This window comes from Pteronotus mesoamericanus, unplaced genomic scaffold (assembly GCF_021234165.1).
Source record: "Pteronotus mesoamericanus isolate MK-2021 breed Mesoamerican mustached bat unplaced genomic scaffold, CSHL_Meso_final contig_130, whole genome shotgun sequence".
NCBI classification, from domain to species: domain Eukaryota; kingdom Metazoa; phylum Chordata; class Mammalia; order Chiroptera; family Mormoopidae; genus Pteronotus; species Pteronotus mesoamericanus.
In genome coordinates this window covers 25,555,871-25,576,317 of record NW_026555060.1, presented here as the reverse complement: position 1 = coordinate 25,576,317, position 20,447 = coordinate 25,555,871, and the positions used below count along the sequence as shown (strand labels likewise).

The 20,447-nt window shown below is 39.2% G+C and overlaps 1 protein-coding gene across 1 annotated transcript in view; it reads right to left on the bottom strand.

Moving 5' to 3' along the window:
* LOC129086884 (optineurin) overlaps positions 1-20,447 on the bottom strand; it is an 80,521-nt gene that overhangs the window by 9,937 nt on the left and 50,137 nt on the right. The window contains exons 14-24 of the mRNA XM_054593624.1: positions 14,669-15,010; positions 13,806-13,910; positions 13,528-13,665; positions 12,370-12,541; positions 10,390-10,555; positions 7,647-7,814; positions 6,354-6,470; positions 3,879-4,078; positions 2,459-2,559; positions 1,693-1,803; positions 1,481-1,598 (exon numbers count right to left, since the gene is read on the bottom strand). Of these exons, the coding sequence (XP_054449599.1) occupies positions 1,481-1,598; positions 1,693-1,803; positions 2,459-2,559; positions 3,879-4,078; positions 6,354-6,470; positions 7,647-7,814; positions 10,390-10,555; positions 12,370-12,541; positions 13,528-13,665; positions 13,806-13,910; positions 14,669-15,010 (1,738 nt within the window). The remainder of the gene's footprint in view (positions 1-1,480; positions 1,599-1,692; positions 1,804-2,458; positions 2,560-3,878; positions 4,079-6,353; positions 6,471-7,646; positions 7,815-10,389; positions 10,556-12,369; positions 12,542-13,527; positions 13,666-13,805; positions 13,911-14,668; positions 15,011-20,447) is intronic.

The window sequence follows — 20,447 nt, the reverse complement described above, 5'->3', positions numbered from 1 at the left end:
AGTGATAAGTATTTGTTAGTAAAGTAATTTCCCCTCCTTGGTTAATAATTCAGATTAGCATGCTACAAGAAGAATGCTAGTTTCACTAACTCTTCAGCTGACTGATTTTTTCATTGCAAGTGCTCTAATTGTTTTGCCAATATAGAACTGATTATTGTTTTTATCAATTGGCTTTTCAGTGGGTGCTATCTACAGAACACAGCCCCAAAGGCGAGCAATGGGCTACATTCCTAGCCCTCTGGTTAGTCTAGGACCTTTAAGAATTCACTGAATCTTTCTGTATTTTAATTTGCTGTGCTGGGAAGAGATAGCTCATGTGATAAATTTGGAAGCCCTTAACAGAAAGGTTCTATTATTCACACAGTGGCTATTTTACATACAGTTTTCAAGGCTATTTAAAAACAACAAACATCAGAAATCATCTAGTCCAAAACTCTCACCTTATTGATGAAGAAATTGAGGCCCAAGACCCATATGCTCACAGTGACAGGCTCAGGACTAGCACCAGGTAATCCTAGACCAGTATTCTTTTCACTACCACATGTTCATCTTGCCTCCAGGCCAAGTTTCAAACTGCCTATCACATCCTACCCAAAGATACATTTAACTTGTTCAGCAAAATTTTGAAAAACTACACATTATAATCCCTTTAAACTGACAGGTGCTCTCTTATTTCACACAAGGTCCATAACTCCATATGTATTTTTATATCTACATGTATATATATTCTTAAGTCATCTGTTGGCACATGATGAATACCTCTACAGGTATCCCATCAGCACCTCACAGATATTGGTAAGGACCGAATGAGACAATGTGTTAATACAGTGCATAACACAGTGCTTGATAGTAGCTCTTATTACAATACTATTCAGATAACTTGAACTCCAGAATCTTTGGCATAATCACATAGTAAGTTATATAATGTCTAATCACTGGGTTGCACATCTAAAACTATTATATTTTATGTCAACTGTAATTTTAAAGTATTACATTAATGTAAAAAAAAACTGATTTGTTTACCTTCCATATCCATTTCCACTTAATTTTGCCTCTAAAATGACTCTCCATTTTCAGTGCCTCATTTTTATAATTTACTTGAACAATTGCAAAATCTACTCACTGGCTTAGCCCATAATTAAAAATCTAATTTTGGCAAACGAAGAAACAGGAGTCAAACAGGCCAATATACGCTTTCCTCTCCCCCCAAATCTTTTTCAGATGTCATTCCTTTCTCTTCCACAGTGATATTAATTACTGTAACCTGAACCACTCAGTCTCAGGATTCACTAACCGGAAGTCAGAAATATTAACTCAAAACACTATCTACTTAGGTTAAGTTAAATTATTTTAACACTTTCCAAGTTAAAAAGTTAGCCAACCACCCAAAATTTAAAGCTGCATTTTTGAAATCTATGAAGACATTCTGGTGATTCTTCAGATGAGTCACCCAAGCAGGGATATTAAATATTATTCCTACTGTTTCGTGATTTCTTCTGATTTCTTTTTCCTCATCTCCAACATGTGCTGCTTCTGTTGCTTCAGGAGAGCAGATGCCGAGATAGACTGGAAAGCTGGTTTCGGGCTCCCCATGATCCCTAAAACACAAGCCACAGACTGAGGGGTTTCTGAGAGGCAACAGAGACTCAGGTATGAATGCTCAGGTATGAAGCAGGTGTGAGCTGACTCTACCTGATGACTTGACTTTGGCTAAATGTTGTTTCAAGTTTCTGGCTCCAAACGTAGGCAAGTCCATCAATTCTCTGAATTCCTCAGAGCAAGACAAGCTCTTCTGGGCTATTCCTGGAATATACAAATATCAGCTTTAGAGGATTCAAAATTTAGACAGTGCGATGTCATGTGACCCATCACCTTTAAACTCTACCTTCAAAACTTAGTCATTTGTAAATGAAGTAGATGGAGCACTAAGTGAAAAAAAGGATCCTTAACCTCTTACATCAGACTGGTAGGAGTGCAACAGTAGGACAAATAAAACTTATTTTGAATAAGTATTAGAATACTCTGACCTGTGGGGTCACCTTATATACTATTTCTGGAATATGCACTATGGATAAAGGTCCATTCTAGGCCGTGACAACGGTTACGAATAAAGCCTCAAGTCCAGGGTGAGGGCAGCATTCTCTGACTTAGACCTGCTTTAGCAAAAGATAGTGGATGGGTTTGACCAAGAATGTGACACCACTAATTCTAACACGTTAAGAGTTAGATCCAGATACATCAAGAAATTTTAAAAAACATACTAAGCTGAGACATAGCCAAGATTAACATGCTGTTTTTCTAAGATGCTGCCAACTAACCTTGATGCCTTCGGTGTAGGCCATATTACTAACAATGAGTGGATGTTTATAATTTAGAGTAAAAACTGTGACTTTTTTCAATTCTAAAGACAACACATTTAGGCCAGAGGAAGAAATGCAGTCTTGAGAAACAAAGTTACCGAGTTTTTGTTGAGTCTCCTGAATGATCAAATCTGTGCCCTTCACGACCAGATTAGTCAGAGTAGTTTGAATCTTCTTTTTGGGAGCACCAGCTGCTGCACTGTAATGATAAAAGTCACCCCCAGAAAGGAAAATCACTGAACTCGAGTGCTCTGATGAAAAATGAAGTATTCATTTATTACAAACTGTCAAAGTTTCTCAAAACAGCATTTAACTAGACTTTCTTAATACCGTGGCCCTACAGCCTAACTGCTGGAAGCATTCAGTCACAGATGTGAAACAGTAGCAACCTGCAAACCTGTTTGAGGCCATGTGGAAGAATAATTTGGCAAAAGAAATAAAAAAATATACCAACAGTTTAATCAAGTAGTCTAGGAATTTATCTTAAAATAACTAAGGGCCATGCAAAAAACAGGGTATTAACAAAAGCGTTGTTTATAATGTTAAAAAATTAGAAATAGCATTAAGGTTTATCCATAGGGAATTGTTTAAATTATCATAGAGCCATGTAAAAGAACACCATGGAGTCACTAAAAATAATGCCACAAGTAAATATTTGATAAGGAAAATATTATTTTACATTTAGAAAAGGTTCTAAAGTATAGGCACAATATGATTTGATTTTAAATTACTAAAAATTTATGCGTATGGAAAACTAAAAACTACCTAAAGCTTATATAACAAAGAACATATACATACATATATATTTTAAAATAATGTATGTGCATGAAGTTTTGCAGTTTGGAAAACCACAAATGATTTTAAATTTAAAAACATGCTTGATATTACAAAACAGGCAAGCAGTGAGTCCTTTTGCCCAATTTGTTGGATGTGGGACAAAAATCGATGCTTTGTTCTTGGACCAACTGTAGTTCCCTTGTGCCAGGTCCCTACCTGTGTCGCCATGAGATGAGCTTTTCATAATAAGGATCTAGGTCATCAGTCACCTACATCAGGGATTCTATGGAGACGCTGAGGTCACCAGAAAAGAGGGCACAAATGCCTCTGTCCCATACCCCTTTCTGAAGCTGTGCTGCAAATTCGTTCACTGAATAAAACATCGATTTCAAGAGGCCTGCAGCCTCACTCTGACCACAGTGAGGGAAATGGTTTAGATGTCAACACAATGATAAAAACTCTTTTAATGGCCAAACAACCCGCCCGGACAAAGTTCCAATATTCACATTAGAACCCAAACAGGAAGACCATCATGGCATGACTTAATTTCTCTCCATTCTGTGGGTTTTCCTCTCTACCTGGTTATAAAAGAGGCCCTCATCTACCTTGTGCTAGGCAGTGAGTTATTAAAGATAAAATCTGCACAAGTCTTTTGGTCCATTAATAGAAATGTAGTCACTAGGTTTATTCTTACAAGACAAACAAGATTTTGGTCCCAAAAGCAGCCTAAGAATGTCTTACACTGAGGCTGCATATGACGCTGAAGACACCCCTCCATAGTAAAAACTATCCTGACACAGCCGTTCTCTAAGGCCGATGCCTTTGCGGGCAAACTTCTTTGGAATTCGTCCTCCGGAGAAGGTGGACTGCAAGTCAGCTCGCTTGGCACTGAGCTTCTTATACTGGGCCTGGATGTGATACTGACAGTACTCACAGTCCTTCTGCAAAAAAGGAGAGAGGCTGCCTCAGGGTGAGGGTAACAGGCCAGGAAACAATATAAACACACAGTTCCGCTCTCCCAGCTTTGCGGGACACATTCTGTGTGCAGAGTTCTCCCTACTGACCACTTGCAAGGCCACTTGCAAGGTGCAGCCATGCAGAGACTAAGGGGAAAGAAGCTCTTTCCTTAAATTCCAATTAAAGCACTAGGTGGGTGGGGAAAAAAAGTGATGTAGTTCATTCCCTTTGCACTCTTTCTACACTTGAAATAAAATCAGGTTCTAGGACAAACCTTGAAAACATTAGAGTTAAAGAAATGAAACACAAAAGGCCACATATTGTGTGTTTCCTCTTTTATCACATACCCAGAGCCAGCAAGTCCAGAAAGATAAGCAAGTTAGAGGGGATGGAGGTGAGGTTACTTAATAGGTACACAGGGTATTTTTATGGGGTGATGAAAAAGTTTTGAAACTAAAGAGCTGGTGGTTGCACAACAGTGAATATACTAAATACCGCTGAAGTGTGTATTTAAAATTGTTAGTTGCACGTTATGTAAATTTTACCTCAATAAAAATTTAAAAAATAAAACAAAATTAGCTTCTAGTGACATTTTTCTATTTCTTGGGTTGATTTGGACAAATGCTAATCCTTCAGTGAAAGGAACAAAAGAGAAAAAATGTACTATTGTTCTATTGGGTGAGCCCTTAGACATGGTAACAATGAAGTTCTAGCTCTTATGCGGACATCTTCTGGTACTTCACTCTAAGACCTTTTTCCAACTATCCTTTCTATTTCCTACTCACTAGTTCATCTGTGAGGCAGGAATGAGGGAAATAAAAAGAGATGAAAACAAAACCTGTTATTTGATACTTGCAAAGAGCTCTATGATGTACCACTTCACGCCCACTAGCAGGGCTGTAAGCAAAGGCGGACCGTCCGAAGTGCTGCCTGAATGGGGAGGAACTGGAGCCCTCACACTGCTGGTGAGAACGTAAAAGCCACTTTGGAAACCAGTTTAGCAGTTCCTTAAAATCCTACACATGGAATCACCATACAACCCAGAAATCCCACTCCTGGTATATACTTAAGGGAATTAAAAACATATTATCTACACACAAAGGAAAAACTTGTACGTGAATGTTTATAACAGCATTATGTATAATAACCAAAAGATAGGAACAACCCAAATGTCTTACTTGACAAATACATGTCCTATGTCCATACAGTAGAATATTATTCAACCATAAAAAGGAATAAAGGGCTGATAAATGCTATACCATGAATGAACCTTGAAAATATTATGCCAAGTGAAAGAAGCCAGACACAAAAGGCCACATTTTGTATGATTCCATTATATCAGCAATTTTCAACTGGTGAGCCACAAGAATTTTTAAAACATCAATAACCTGACTATTTACTCAGGGGCACTGACCTCTTTTTTCTTAGATTGTCAAATAAAAAAAAATTATAACAGACTACACAAAACTAGTCTTCTGGTGTGAATGAATCAAAATTTTACCTGTTTTTTTGTCAGGTTGGTAAAAACTCACCTTTTTGGTGTGTTGTAGAATTTTAGTAATTTGTTTATGTGTGCCATGAGATGAAAAAGGCTGAACATTGCTGCACTATATGAAATGTTCAGAACAGGCAAAGCCAGAGATAGAAGATAAATTAGAGCTTACCAGGGGCTCAGGGAAGAGGGGAATGGGGAGTGGCTGCTAATGGGTATGGGCTTTTTTTGGGGGGGAGGGTGGATATTGAAAATGTTCTGAAATTACATAGTGATGAAGGTTGCACAACTCTGTGACTATATTAAAAATTACTAAATTGTACACTTTTAAAAAGCAAATTGTGTGGTATGTGAACTATATCTCAATGAAGCCATTTTTTTAAGCTCTAAGAAAACATATAATGAAGTTAAAGTATAGACAAAAATAAGGTTTCCTGTGTATTTCATCATAGTGTTTGATCTCTGGTACTACAAAGAATGGATAAAAGAATGGCTGGTGCGAGTTTAGAATTGAGGGTAAAGTAAAATTATTTCTTATAGCTCCTAGTCAGCTGGCAATTAAAGATCACTTTCCCAAGAGGTTAAATCCTTCCCCTACTCTCAGTTTTTCAAACTGGCAATTATTGACCACACACCTAGCTTTCTCACTCTGAAGCTTCCTGTTATGTAGGAAACTCAGTTCCAAAATGGTCGTTACCACTAAAGTACCTACAATTTATTCCTATTAATTCCTTAGCAGAAACCATTCTGATAAGGCTGAAACCAACCAAATTGACAGTCTGTGTACACGGTTCTCCGTTCTTCTTCTTTGCTTTACAGGTTCCCAGGTCAAGAGCTTCACCCATAATTAAGACCTTTTGAGGATGATCAATAGATAAGCACACCTGTACAAAAGAAGTGGAATGGGAGTTAAAAGCAGATGAAGGTATGATCTTTTGTCAGCTAGAGGCGATAAAAGAATGGTTGGTGTGCGTTAAGAGGGCTTAATCAGTCTAAAAAAAATTTGAGGCCAGTGCCCTATAAAACAGCATTAGAAATGGGGGGTACAGAAGACATTTAGTTCTCTACCCAGTATCTATCCTTTCCTGTGTCTTTTTTTTAATCAGAATCTTGACTTTACTTGGATTGACAAACGCTAAGCATAAATGAATGGATCCCATTCTCAGTTTCTCCAGCACTCCTTAGAGTTAGCAATGGTCATGTGGCTATATTCTGACCAATGAGACTGAAGCTGGGAAGCTTCTGCTTTACTGATAAAAGCAGATAGAGGAGGCTGGCTCACTTCATGCCTTGAATGGTGAGAGCTTCGAAGCCATCTCCTGAACAAGAAGAAAAGGCTGAGAGACTTGTAGACATTGGCCTCCTATCACTACATTGCCTATGTCTGGATTTTTTTTTTAATGTGAGAAAAACAAACCCCACTGTTTACTGTTAAAAGGAACCTATAGTGAAGTTTTTCTGTTACTTGCAGCCAAACACATTGGAACCAATAGGTGAAGATTTGTTGCCATTCTCTGGTGAAAACAAGGAATGAAAAAACTTTGTCTCTCACTCCTCCTGATAATAATAATCTGTCAACAACAAAGTGTAGCTTCTTGCTGGGGCAGATGAAGAAATGGTATATCCCATGCATGCTCTACTTAAATTTACAATTTACTAGAGAATCAATGGGTAGTACAAAAACTCTGATGATGTGTTAAGAAGTAAAATTCACTTTGATTCCAAGTTGCAGCTATGGTTGTACCAATCAATGGAGCAGAGTCCCCTCAACTATAAAATTATAAAACCTTGCCTTCTTGGTGTGCCATGGAAAGTTACGAAAGAGAGCTAAGGAGACCTGAGTATAAGAGTTCAAAAAGTCCAGGAACCTCGGAACTAATTTGAAAAGATAGAATGAAAGAAGATGATACAGAACACAGGATGAACGAACAGGCAAAAAACCAGATTAATGGCGATATAATAATATAAAAGCATGATTTATTACCAGGACATAGACCAATATAAATCTTTTTGACTAAAATTGCAATGGCCCTCCCGCCAATAATCATGGAGATTCTTACCTCCTCTGAACCATCCTTGGGCTTCATGGGGTTAGCATTGAGCAGCCCTATGACAGTACCCTGCTCAGTCTTCCAGAGTTCTTTGTGAACTTCTCCAAACAAGAACAACGACACATACCGTGTCAGGTCACGAAGATCGTTCAGTCGCCAGATGCTAAATGTCTTCCCCTGAAACAAATATTTATTAATTTTAATGATTTTTGAATAATGGGCTAAACTGTCTCCATTTACAGTTTGTGGAAAAATATATAAGTACAATTCACCCTGAATACATAATCATCAGAATGCCTGTTAATTATAAATTAATCCTTTCTCTAGGCTTTAGTACTTACCCTTCTCATTTTAGAGAGGAAGGTGAAGTTAAGGAAAGCCAAAGCAAACTTATTTCTAGAGTCTTTAATTCTCAGGTCTAAGTAGTCAATGGGATAGCACTGCCTTTCTAATCTCTTTCATTCAAACAGACACACACTCATGCATGTACAATGTTTAAAAGGATAGGAGGAAGCGGTAGCACTACCACTTAATAACACACTCTTATGAATTTATTATTTATCACTGATTATTTATATTCATAAGGTTTCAGCTCTACGTTTCTAAGTCTTTGCTTGGCTTAGAAGAAAAACATGCATCACTGAAAGAAAACTGGTTGCATTTAACTGCAAAATTTCATAAGTATTAAATATCTTTAGAAATGCAACTCAAAATGCCAACCAATTATAATATGAACAACTTCCATGCTTACATATTTATTAAAAAATAAAACAGGTAGCAAGATGGAGGTGTAGGTAGATACAACTTTGCTGCCATGTACAATGAAAAGAACAACGAATTTAAAAACAAAAAACCAGAACTGCCAGAAAAATCAAACTGTATAGAAGCCCAACTACTAAGGAATTAAAGAAGAAAACATTCATCCAGGCCAGTAGGAGGGGTGGAGATGGGCAGCCAGGATGGAGAAGACCCACAGCAAGGAAGTGGCTGGCAAACTAAGCAGCCCCACATTTGCATGAGGATAAACTGCAGGAATAGCTGGGGAACAAGACAGACCACGCAATCCAGGGTTCCAGTGCAGGGAAAGAAAGCCTCAAAAACTCTGGAAGCAACAACCTGTGGGGGTTGCGGCAGCAGGAAAAATTCCCAGCGTCACAGGAGAGTCCTTTGGAGAAACCCACGGGGTCCTCGAATGTACCCAAACCCACCCACCCAGGAATCAGCACCAGAAGGGCCCACTTTGCTTGTCGGAAGCAGGGGAAGTGACTGAAAGCCAGTGAGAGCCAAGCAAGCGGCACTGCTCCCTCTTGGATCCCGCCCCCACAGAGAGTGTCAAAACACAGCAACCTGGGTTGCCCCGCCCTGGGGAACACCTAAGGCTTCATCCTTTCCAATGTAGCAGGTGCACCAAGACAAAAAAATATGGCCCAAATGAAAGAACAGATCAAAGCTCCAAAAACAGAACTAAGCAATGAACAGATAGCCAACCTAGCAGATGCACAGTTCAAAACACTGGTAATCTGGATGCTCACTGAATTGGTTGAGTATGGTTGCAAAATGGAGGAAAAAGTGAAAGCTATGCAAAGCGAAATAAAAATACACAGGGAGCCAACAGTAAAGGGAAGGAAACCAGGACTCGAATCAACGATTTGGAGCCAAAGGAAGAGATAAATCTTCAACCACAAAAGAAACAAGAATTCAAAAAAATGAGGAATAGCTTAGGAACCTCTGGGACAACTTTAAACGTTCCAACATCCAAATCATAGGGGTGCCAGAAGAGGAAGAGCAAGAAATTGAAAACTTATTTGAAAAAATAATGAAGGAGAACTTCCCCAATTTGGCCAAGGAAATAGACTTCCAGGAAGTCCAGGAAGCCCGAGAATCCCAAAGAAGTTCAACCCAAGGAAGCACATACCAAAGCACATCATAATTAAGTTACCCAAGATTCATAAAAGCAGCAAGAGAAAAGGAGACAGTTACCTACAAAGGAGTTCCCATAAGACTATCAGCTGATTTCTCAAAAGAAACCTTGCAGGCAAGAAGGGGTTGGAAAGAAGTTTTCGAAGTCACGAAAGGCAAGGACCTATATCCAAAATTACTCTATGCAGCAAAGCTATCATTTAAAATGGAAGGGCAGATAAAGTGCTTCCCAGATAAGGTAAAGTCAAAGGAGTTCATCATCACTAAACCCTTATTATATGAAATGTTAAAAGGACTTATCTAAGAAAAAGAAGATCGAAAACTATGAACAGTAAAACAGAGGGGAGGGAAAGGGGGAAGAATTATGGCTGGTGTGGCTCAGTGATTGAGTGCTGTAGGGCTAACAGAAAAGTCACTGGTTCAATTCTCTGTCAGGGCACACGCCTGGGTTACAGGCCAGGTCCCCAGTTGGGGGCGTGTGAGAGGCAACCCATCCATATATCTCTCACACATTGATGTTTCTCCCTCTCTTTCTCTCTTCCTTCCCCTCTCTCCAAAAGTAAATAAAATCTTAAAAAACAAAAACAAAAACAAAAGAGAATTATGTGGGCACTCAAAAGCCCAAGAAATATATACACCCATATCTTCTTTAAGTAGAGGATTCCTTACAATAACCCCTTGGATACCAACTCAATAACAGTGTGGCAACTTGAAAATGTACTAACAATTATTTCAAAATGAAATAACTGATGGGCTCTGGGTAACAAATTAAGAGCATGAGTCCCCATTGTCAGTTTGATGAAAGAGCTAAAAAATCAATAAAATGGCTCACACTGTTACAGCTCTGTGGAGTGACTTTCTTCAATATGACCCCAAATGTCACCCAGTCTATCTCTTCCAGCTTCTCACTTGCCATCTTTTCCTTGAGCTGAGACAGTCGGATCAGTTTTCGACCGGTCATTTTCTTGTTCATTTCTGTGGAGGACACTCGAGGCCGTCTGGGTCAAGAAACCAGCACATGCAATTAGACTACTAGCCTGATAAAAGGTTATCTGGCCCTGCCAGGTAAGTTGATTAAAAGAGGTATTATAGGCAGAAATCTCCAAAGAACCTGTTTTCAGGAATGTTTAGTTATACAGTATGGGCTAGGCGGACATTTTAATGGCAGATAAATAAAAATAATATCATTTTTAAAGGTAGGTTTGTGCTTCCTTGGGTATAAAATTGGGGCTTATGTAGAAAATAAAAAAAGATCACAAATCCTTTAAGTTCTTACCAATTATAATATCTTTTAAAAATAATGTCTTTTGACTTTAATAGAATATCATGAATTGACATAAGATATTTAAATTTCATCAGTTCTGCAAAAGTTGTACTGGTTCTATTTCTAACCAGATTTTTTAAAGCCAACATTTTCACATAATAAATAAAGGCTTTGACTCTAGCTTCAATTAATAGTTTTGTTCCTAAAGACTGGCCAAAAACTGGTGAATCTGCAAATTGTTTCTCTCTAATAGAATGTTAATATCTGTTCCATGTTTGATATATATTCAAGAACAAGATAACACAAATAAACATGCCTTTGACTCTTTCAGAAGTCTTCTGGAAGACAAAGTCCTAGACCTAACTCTGAACAATGAAAAATATTCAGGAGAAATCCTTTGCTTTGCTTGATTTCTGTGAATTAATAGGTTATCATCAGATTACCAGCCTTCAGAATGGTTTTAGGTTCTGAGGTTCAGGTACACAATTACAGAGACTCAAACAATTCTGCAATCCCCTAAATTTGTAGGCCACTGAGAAGCTTTGGCTGAGTAGCTTCAACTTGATCTACCTCCACTCAACTCACATGTGTGGTACACTTGCATGAACAACATCTTTCATTATCCAAGCATTGCCAACTGGGAGCTGGTTGGGGCAGGCAGTATCACCTTAGGAAGGACATGTTCACCTTGAAGAATGCTCAAGCTCTTCAGAGAGCTTTTATTGCATTCCATTCCTCAGACTCCGTCTCAAACATAATTAAGACACTGCATTTTTTATTTTGGAGTACTGAGTCTTCACAATGCATGTCTACTGTATTACTCCATCTACAGTACCATACTGTAGGATGGCAGCCACTTGTTCTTCCTCTGCTTAGTAATAAATAATTCAAGAATGTGGCAGTTTTAGTCTAGATTGACAAGGTTTAAGTGTTCTAGAGGGCATGCACTTGGCTACTCAGATGGACCGTACTAAAAGCAATCAGGTCTCAGAGTAAAGATTACGGTTCTGCCTTGAGCTTCAAGAGAAGAATGATGGGGACACAGTGGAATAGTGGTACAGAACACAGGGAATTTTTAAAAGTCTAGGCTTTTCACTGAACTGATCCTGGAATTTATTCCTACTTTAACTGAGTATCTTAGTTTTTCCTCATAACAGATACAAAGACTATAAATTTGTCTTAAAAGTTATTAGGAATAAAAGAACACAGCTATTTTTCTTAACATCAATTACAGGATACTATTATTCTGGTTAAATTGTATATACCTTTATGTATTTAAAAAGCCTCTATCACTGTTTCTACCTGCCAGTTTCTGATTAAATATACTATCTGTCAATTTCATGTCTATATAAATATATACATAAAAACAAGCAAAAGTCTTCCTTAAACCTTTCATATGCATATATACTGAGTCGCACCCAGTACTCAATGCCAAGTTTCCTCAAGTTCCACAACTACTGGTATCATGTGGATCTGCTGTACTATTTCTGAAAGGCTCCGCCCTCGGGAAGGAGGACAAGACTTCCGGAGGGGCTGTCAGTTACTGACCTGAGCCTCAGGCCAGAGAAAGCTTCCACGGAGACCGGCTCCGATGTTTCCTCAGAACTCTTGGGAGCCCCTTTACCCTGATCTCTAAACATCCCGCTAGGTTTGTTCCCAGGAGTTGTTCGGAGTGGTTGAGAGGGTGCGCTTGTCATCCTTGAAGGTGAGCTTTTGGGTTCTAGAAAATTAAAATAAAAATTAAGTAAGAAAAAAACCCCACCACACCGATAATTACAACATTTTTAATGGAATTGTTGCTTTTTTCATTAATACATGCAATAGCTAAATCTTGAGAACAAAGGAAGCCCACAAGATCATTTCTGTACTACCTTCAAAATCTCTGTATTGTCCCAAAGAACTTTCTGTAGTGATGGAAATGTTTTATATCACTGCTGTCCAATATGGTGGCCATTGGTCACTTATAATTGACTACTGCTTCTAATGAAATAAATGTCTAATTTGATTTAATCTAATTTAAATAGCCACTATAGTATTATGTCATATGCCAATGCTACTCAAAAGGCCTTTTGAACACATATGGTAAAAAAAAAAGCTACTAACTCTGAGCTATGTTATCTACAGGCCATTTTGTCTTTCATCTTTCAAAGAATAATCATTTTGGGCAAACTGGTGCAATACAACAAAATCAATAGAGCTTACAAATGTTTTCATTTTATTTTGTGTGTGCATATGTATGTGCTGAAATAGGCTTTTGAGTACTATTCCAGACTCCTGACAGAGAAATCTTTTCTAAATAGACCTTCTGGTTTAATAAAACCTAATTTCAAATAAAACCTGAGCACTTTGTAAGGGACTCTGTGCCTCAGTATCAAAAGCCTGAAGATTAAATCTCTAGATTCCTAACATGAGAACACAATCCAGTGTTTATATTTACTACAGTTCAAATCAACTGCAGGGCTACAGAGTTAAAAAAATTTCAACCCATTCAGTATTTCATAAATACCTTCTAAATAGTAAATTTTCTAAGCACTTTGAGATGTAGAGAAATTTCCAGTACATAACAGAGCAAATGGATTCCATTCCCAAGAAACTTCCTTTTCTCAGTGAGCTAATGAAACTGACCAGCTACACACACGATAGTACCAAAAAAGATCTGCAACAGCATCAGAGCACTGGGAGACCAGGAGGCCTTGTGTACTACACCTGCAGGTGAAACTTTGGGTGTCCGCGCCACCCGCTTGGTTTTTGGTGCAGTAGGAACATCAAGTTCTGCAGAAAAGCATGTTGACTCCTGAATTCTCTGAACTTTCTTCTCCTTAAGAGGGGGGCGTGGAGACTTATCTATTTGATTAAAAGAAATGAGTAAAGAAAGTTTAGAAAGGGGTTCAAAAACTGTTTTACCAGGAATTGGATGCAGAAATAATGCAATACTTTCTTAATAATAGAAATGCCTACTATTCCTAGAATTACAGTCTGATTACCAGGAGGTTTATGTGGACGGGCTGGACTTGCAGGCTGTTTAATTGTTGCCATTTTTAGCTGTTCTTGTAAGGACTTCATTTGCTCTTGCAACTTCTTTAATTCATCTATGGAAAAGAAAGTATTGATTTAAGAACCAAACCAGAAGAAATATTACATATGCTTAAAGTGCTGGAATTATTTTTGGTCTCCACCCATCTTCCCCCAAAACCTCAAGATCCACAATATATCCCTTTTGAGAAATAAACTTATTTCTAGTCTTATTTCCAGTAATCAATCTTCTAATACCAAAGCTAATTATGAATCCATACTACTGACAGATATCACAGATACATATCTACAGTTAAATTTTTAGGGATCAAGACATAATTACATTTAATTCACAAATTGAATATCATAATCAATACAACAAATGCTTGGTCCTGTATTAGAAGACACTGCCAACCAATGAATTTTATTATAATTTAAAAATATAATAAGAGAACATGCCAGGAATAAAAGGGCATTCCTCAAAGCTTCTGTTCAGAAATGGTCTCTGGCTCAAACTGAGTATGTAGTAGCTTTTATAGTCTTGTTTCTGGCTCCATATGCATATAAATTCCAGAGTTTTATATATACATATATATTTTTGTAATAAGGAGGTATTAGAGTCACCCTGTGACTAGTGGTCCCTAATACATATATACGTCACTGGCTGTCTATCATTTTGTATGCTGAAATGCTGGACTTAAATGTTTGATGTAATAACTCAGATAATTTTTTTTTTAAAGTCATTTATCTCTACCCTTAACTCAACAGCTATCTTGATGGAAATGTCAGACTGGCAGTCCTCATCTAGTCTAGAGAAAGCAAACAGCGAGGGCACCTTGCAATTCTTGGTTAGTTTTCCCTTGACTGGGAGCAGAAGCAGGGAGGGCTCTGTTTTTGGCTGATTGCAATGTAGGAGCCTCTTCTTCATCTGATAAGTCCCCCATATCTCCAAAGAGAGTAGCCAAATTTTCCTTTTGGTCTTGAGTCCTTTCCGATTCACTATCATCAGCCTCCTCTGTGTAAGATTCACCATCACCGTCAGCATCGAAGAGTTCATCAAATGCGTCAGGTTTACCATCATCCTGGGTCAAGGAGTGGCTCTCTTGTGAATTATAATCCAAGGCTGACTCATTCTCCTCCAGCAGTGCAGTCAGCAGAGATAATTCATCTTCCTCCACTAGGGGAAAAGGAAAAGAGAGAAAATAAGCCTACCTGAGAAAAACTGCTAGTGACAAGCATAGTTAATTAAAACATTAAACATTAAAATGGCAATTAAAGTTCTCTACAAATTCGCCATTTTGCCTGGTATAATTACTGATAATAATAATTATCTCTACCATCTTTCTTTCCAAACACTTCTTGAAGGGCTCTAGGCTAAGAAGGGGCCAATAATACCTGCTTAATTACTACACTGGGCCAGTCACTAGGCTAGATCTTTTCCCCTACACTACATCAGCTAATGAGAAGACAACTTCCTGCATACCAACTTCAACCCAAAAGGGAATAACTGAAAAACACAATATATATTTAGGCCCTAGGCGTATATATTCCCCCATTTTTTAATTGTCTGAGCAATTCTTTAAAAATATAGAAAGGTACACACAATTACATAAAAAGTACTCATATCCCATCACCCAGAATTAGCCACCACTAACGTTTTGTCAGGTTTGCTTTTGGCCTTTACATTAAACAGTTTTCTTAAAACTTAAAAAAAAAAATATTATCATGCCAATTTTTTTTTTTTTAAGAGAGGGCAAGGGAGGGAGAAAGACAGGGAAACATCTATGTGCAAGAGAAACATCAATCAGTTGTCTCTTGTACATCCCCAATTGAGGCCCTGGCCCACAATCGAGGCATGTGCACTGACCAGGAATCAAACCAGTGACCTTCTCGTTCACAGGCTGGCATTCAATCCACTGAGCCACAACAGCCAGGACTATCATGCCAAATCTTATCCCAAAATCCTTACTACTACCTCCAGGCCCCATTGCAATCATAATCATAATTTTGGTGCATCGCTCTAGTCCATTTTCCATACTTTTAACATAAATATATAGGAACTCATAATTAATATAGTATTTGGTTGTTTTAAAAACATTTACCTAAATTATTTCACACTGTACATATTACTATGTATCCTGTTTTCATTCAATATTGCACCTAAGTAAGACTGATCCAAATTAAAACATATACTTCAGCTTATTTCTTTCAATTGCTGTTTAGTAGTTCACGGTAAGATTGTATCACATTTTATTAATCTACTTTCCAACTAAGAACATATAGGCTATTTCTAATTTTTTCACACTATAAACTATGCTACAGTCATGTATATACCTTCTTGCACATGTATAAAAGTTCCATGGAAACACAAATCAAAAGTGAAACTCCTGGACTGTCAGGTATGCATTGTTTTCAACTTCACTAGATGCTGCCAAATTGTTCTCACAGTGGTTGTATTCTTACAAGCATCGTACTCAAGTGCCATTTCTCCCTATCACCTCCCCACTATCTGATAGGTCATCTAAGATTTTTTGCCAACCTGCTGGATGATTTAAAAAGGCAGCTAATGGTTTTGTTTTGCATTTCCAGGATTACTAGTAAGATAAGGAGTTATTTATGTTACTTGGTCATAACTGGTTCTTTTTGGATTTGTCTATTTTCGTTGCTCATATTTTCCCCCTCTTTGGGCATTATTCCTTCATAAAAATCAGAGGAAATGTTAAAGACTTGATTCACTCCCTCACTGGAAAGACAGGACCTCAAAGTCCAGACAAGGCAGGGGCCTGTCCAGGATCACATGGTGAAACAGGTCAGCATGGAAGCCTGGGTTAGGATGGAGAGCTCTAAATCAGGAAACCAGTATCCCTTCTACTACTCTGCACTGCCATACTAGATGGGAAAGAGCCAACAGCCAAGCTTAAGGCCTAGAATCTAATGAAGGGTCCAACGCTTAAAGTCAGAGGTTGCTTAACAACTAGTTTTGAATGCTTAGTCCACAGAGACTCTAAGATTGCAGGGTACAGTGAGAGAGAAGAAGCAATCTGGCTCCCTGAGCTCCATGTGAGATGACCACATGCTGACCAGAGGCCCTCCTCTCTTTCAGTCCCAGCTGCTGTAGAGAACGCCCCCCAAGAAGAGGCCTTGGCCCATACCACTGGGAGTCACGGGTGAAAAATATTACCTCATGGCTCCATACTCTTAGCCTTGAGCCCATCTTCTTTCATGATAGCAGCTGGGCTAATCCATGATGCCTAGCATCCCAGTTTACCTTGGTCACCACCAAAAAAATCTGTTTTCCCCAAGGATATCTTTACTTATAAACCCATGGGATGTGCTATCTGGAACTCAGAATCTACTATCAGCAAGTTTACCTATATCCTCAGCGGCTGTCACAACAGAAATCTGGCTACCTCTTGAGTAGAATTTGTTTAATTGTTCATATCTCATATTGCAGGTGCTAGAATAGCGGCCAGCATGTACGAGGCATACAATAAATATTTGGTAATCAACTCGAGGGCCCCGATATCTTCTTGCTTATCTCCGTCACTTTGGAGCTATTAACCTTTCTTCAAGACCAAAGAACATGACATCAGATTTTTTTCATCAAGAAGCTCTCCTGTTTGCTGTCTTCTATTGAAGTCCCTTGGGATGCCTCCTTCTTCCCCTCCATCTTTATTAAGAATTCCAACCCATCAACCCTCCTATGACATTTTTACCACCCCTCATTCCCCATTCCTCCAGTCTTCGCTTAGGACCCATGTTCCATCATTATAATCACTGCCTTATAAAAATTCTTCACCTCCTTGCTTCTCTCTCATGCCTTCAGGTTCCTTGACAAAATCTTTTCTCTTTTATAGTGGCGTGTGTTGTTATTAAATAAATACAAAATAAAATTTAAAATATATACAAAGTGATACAAAAATTATACCTCACGTCTAATTCAGTTCTAAAGGTCTGTGGTAACCTAATAATAAAGGTCTTATTCTACTCCAAGAATAGACTATTTTTTCTATATGCATCCAATAGCCGATTTTATCATTCAGAATTCACTGTGAATATAGTTAAGGATCTTAGAGCAGTGTTTGGCACACTGTAAGTACTTGCCAGCTATCATTATGAACAAATAGTGCAGCCAGGAGTAGAAATCCCACCTGATTAAAACAAGTAACATTCAGTGACTGAAGTGAATCCACTCATACAATACTTGAGGATGGAACAGTTATTTTCACTATTTTGCAAGTAGGATAACCGACGAATCAACAGACAAAAGGGTGGTTTTCTAAAATCAAAGGAAAATTGAGAATACTTCCAGGACTTACCATCCATGCTGTCTAGGGAACAGTGGTGACAGGGAACTTCGAAGGAGGGTCAGGTGCCCAGGAGACAGACGGCAGCAATGCAGAATCCTGGCTTTGTGAAATCGTCATTAGAGAAGTCACCCTCAGTTTTCTTGTTCACACTGCATACCCCAAAATCCAGAGGCCTACAAATCCTAGGGGCTCTTATCACAGACTTCATCCAAATTCCAACCATTTCTCACCCCCTACCACCAACACCATCTTCCTCCTAGTGGAAGCAGTCTACTTTCTGTTTTGTTTTGTTTTTTTTGCAAACTATGGTTACAGAAACTCAGGTATGGTACAGTTAATGATACTAGATTACATGGATGAGACAAATTGTAAACAATATTACTGTGGTATCTATTGGGGAAATCTGCTGGATTATAGGCTCCTCGAGAGTTTAGAAGGAGAAAACTGTCTTGTTTATTTCTGTAACTAACCACCTTGTCGGCACAAACCCATGCCCTTTCCTCACCCTCATATCGGGGGCCATCTGACAAGTGCTATGGGTTCTGTTCCCACACTATTGCTCAAAACTTCCACTTCTCCCCAAGTTTACTGCCAAAGCCCGGTCAAAGCCACCATCAATCTTCTGTGCAGACTACTGACTGCATTAGCTTCCTGTATTAGTTTCCTTGATCCTCTGTAATCTCTTTTCTGAACAACAGTCAAGTAATCTTTTTTTTAGGAACACAACTCCAATAGCAGTAGTCCTTTAGTAAACCGTTCTTTGATGATCTTCCATTGCGCTTAGAACAAAATTTACAAAGGCTATGAGACAATGGATACTCTCTCTCTTGTCTTCTTTCTCCTCCTTCCTTATCTTTTCTGTGCCTCCACTCCACTGAACCCTACCCACCCCTCCAAACTGTCCCAGCAAGACTAGACTGCATTCTGCCCTGGCCAGCGTGGCTCAGTTGGTTGGACACTGGCCTGCAAACCAAAGGCCCCTGGTTCAATTTCGGTAAGGGCACATGCCTGGGTTGTGGGTTTGGTCCCCAGTTGGGGTTTCTCTCTCACATTGATGATTCTCTCCCTCCTTTCCCCTCTCTCTAAAATAAAAAATTAAAAACAAAAAAAAAGACTAGACTGCATTCAGCTTCTTGAACAGAGTGCTTACAGGTATCAAGCTACTTGGAAAGTTCTTCCCTAGCTGCTCCTCACCCTTCGGTCTCTGCTTAACTCTCATTTTTTCTAAGCCTTTCCAGACCACCGTCTCAACTCACCCTTTTCTTTAAAATACTGCACTATTGTACACTCGTTTGTCATCTTCTTTAGATTGTAAGCGTCACAGGTCATAAATGAGTGTTTGGAGCCCCGTACATGGTACGTAGTCATTATTTTCAAATCGTGACTTTTAAAAAATGAATAAATAAGAGAAGCCTAAACGGCATGCACCTGGCAAGTGTTTTAAAGATTACTTTTAAAAAGAAAAAATTGGTCCCTTAAATGAAATAAACGGCACTCCACGGTATCTTTCGCAAGCGCCCCGCCAACTTCTCAGCCACCGAATCTCCCGGTCGCGCCCGCCCGGCGCTCTCCTAAGGCCGCCCCGCTTCCCGTCTCGCCCACCCGAGTGCCCGCGGGCTCCGCGCCTCTCGCTTCCAGAGCTCTCTAACCTCTCCCTCAGACGCTCGTCGTGGACCCTCTCTCCCACCGCCCGAGAACCACTCACCCAGCCACAACCGGCTTCTTAGCTGCTCCGCACCCGTTCCTTTCTACAGTCAGACCCGCCAAAATTCCAACTTGACTCCACCCCGTCTCTGACGTTTGACGCACGCCGGCTTGGGATCGCCCTGATTGGCTGCATCGCAGCTCTAGGAGGAAAAGACCTGAAGAAGGCGCAAAAAAAAAAAAAAAAAAAAAAAAATCCTTGCACAGAGCAAGTTGATTGGTTCACGTGACCAGGGGCCCTCTTTGTTGGGGGCAAGGGCACCCCCTAGGCACCTTTAGGTTAAATAAAGCGTTCTGGTGCCCTCCAGCGCCGCGAAACGTAAGTATTAACACATGGTGTTTTTACATGAGGTCAAAACGCAGTTCCTAACACTCTCCGGGACTGTACCATCCAATCCTGAGCCTCATTTTCTCTTTCTGTTGCCTCAGCTCTAGAAGGTGTTGGACGAAGACGTGATCTATGTTCTTGGAATTCACTAATTTGGTAGATGTGATACATGCGTAATTAACGTAAGACGACTACTAATGACCACCAATCCTGCTGGAGAGGAGGCAAAAAAGGAGGCGTGCGAGAAACATTAAAATACGTAGGTAAAATGT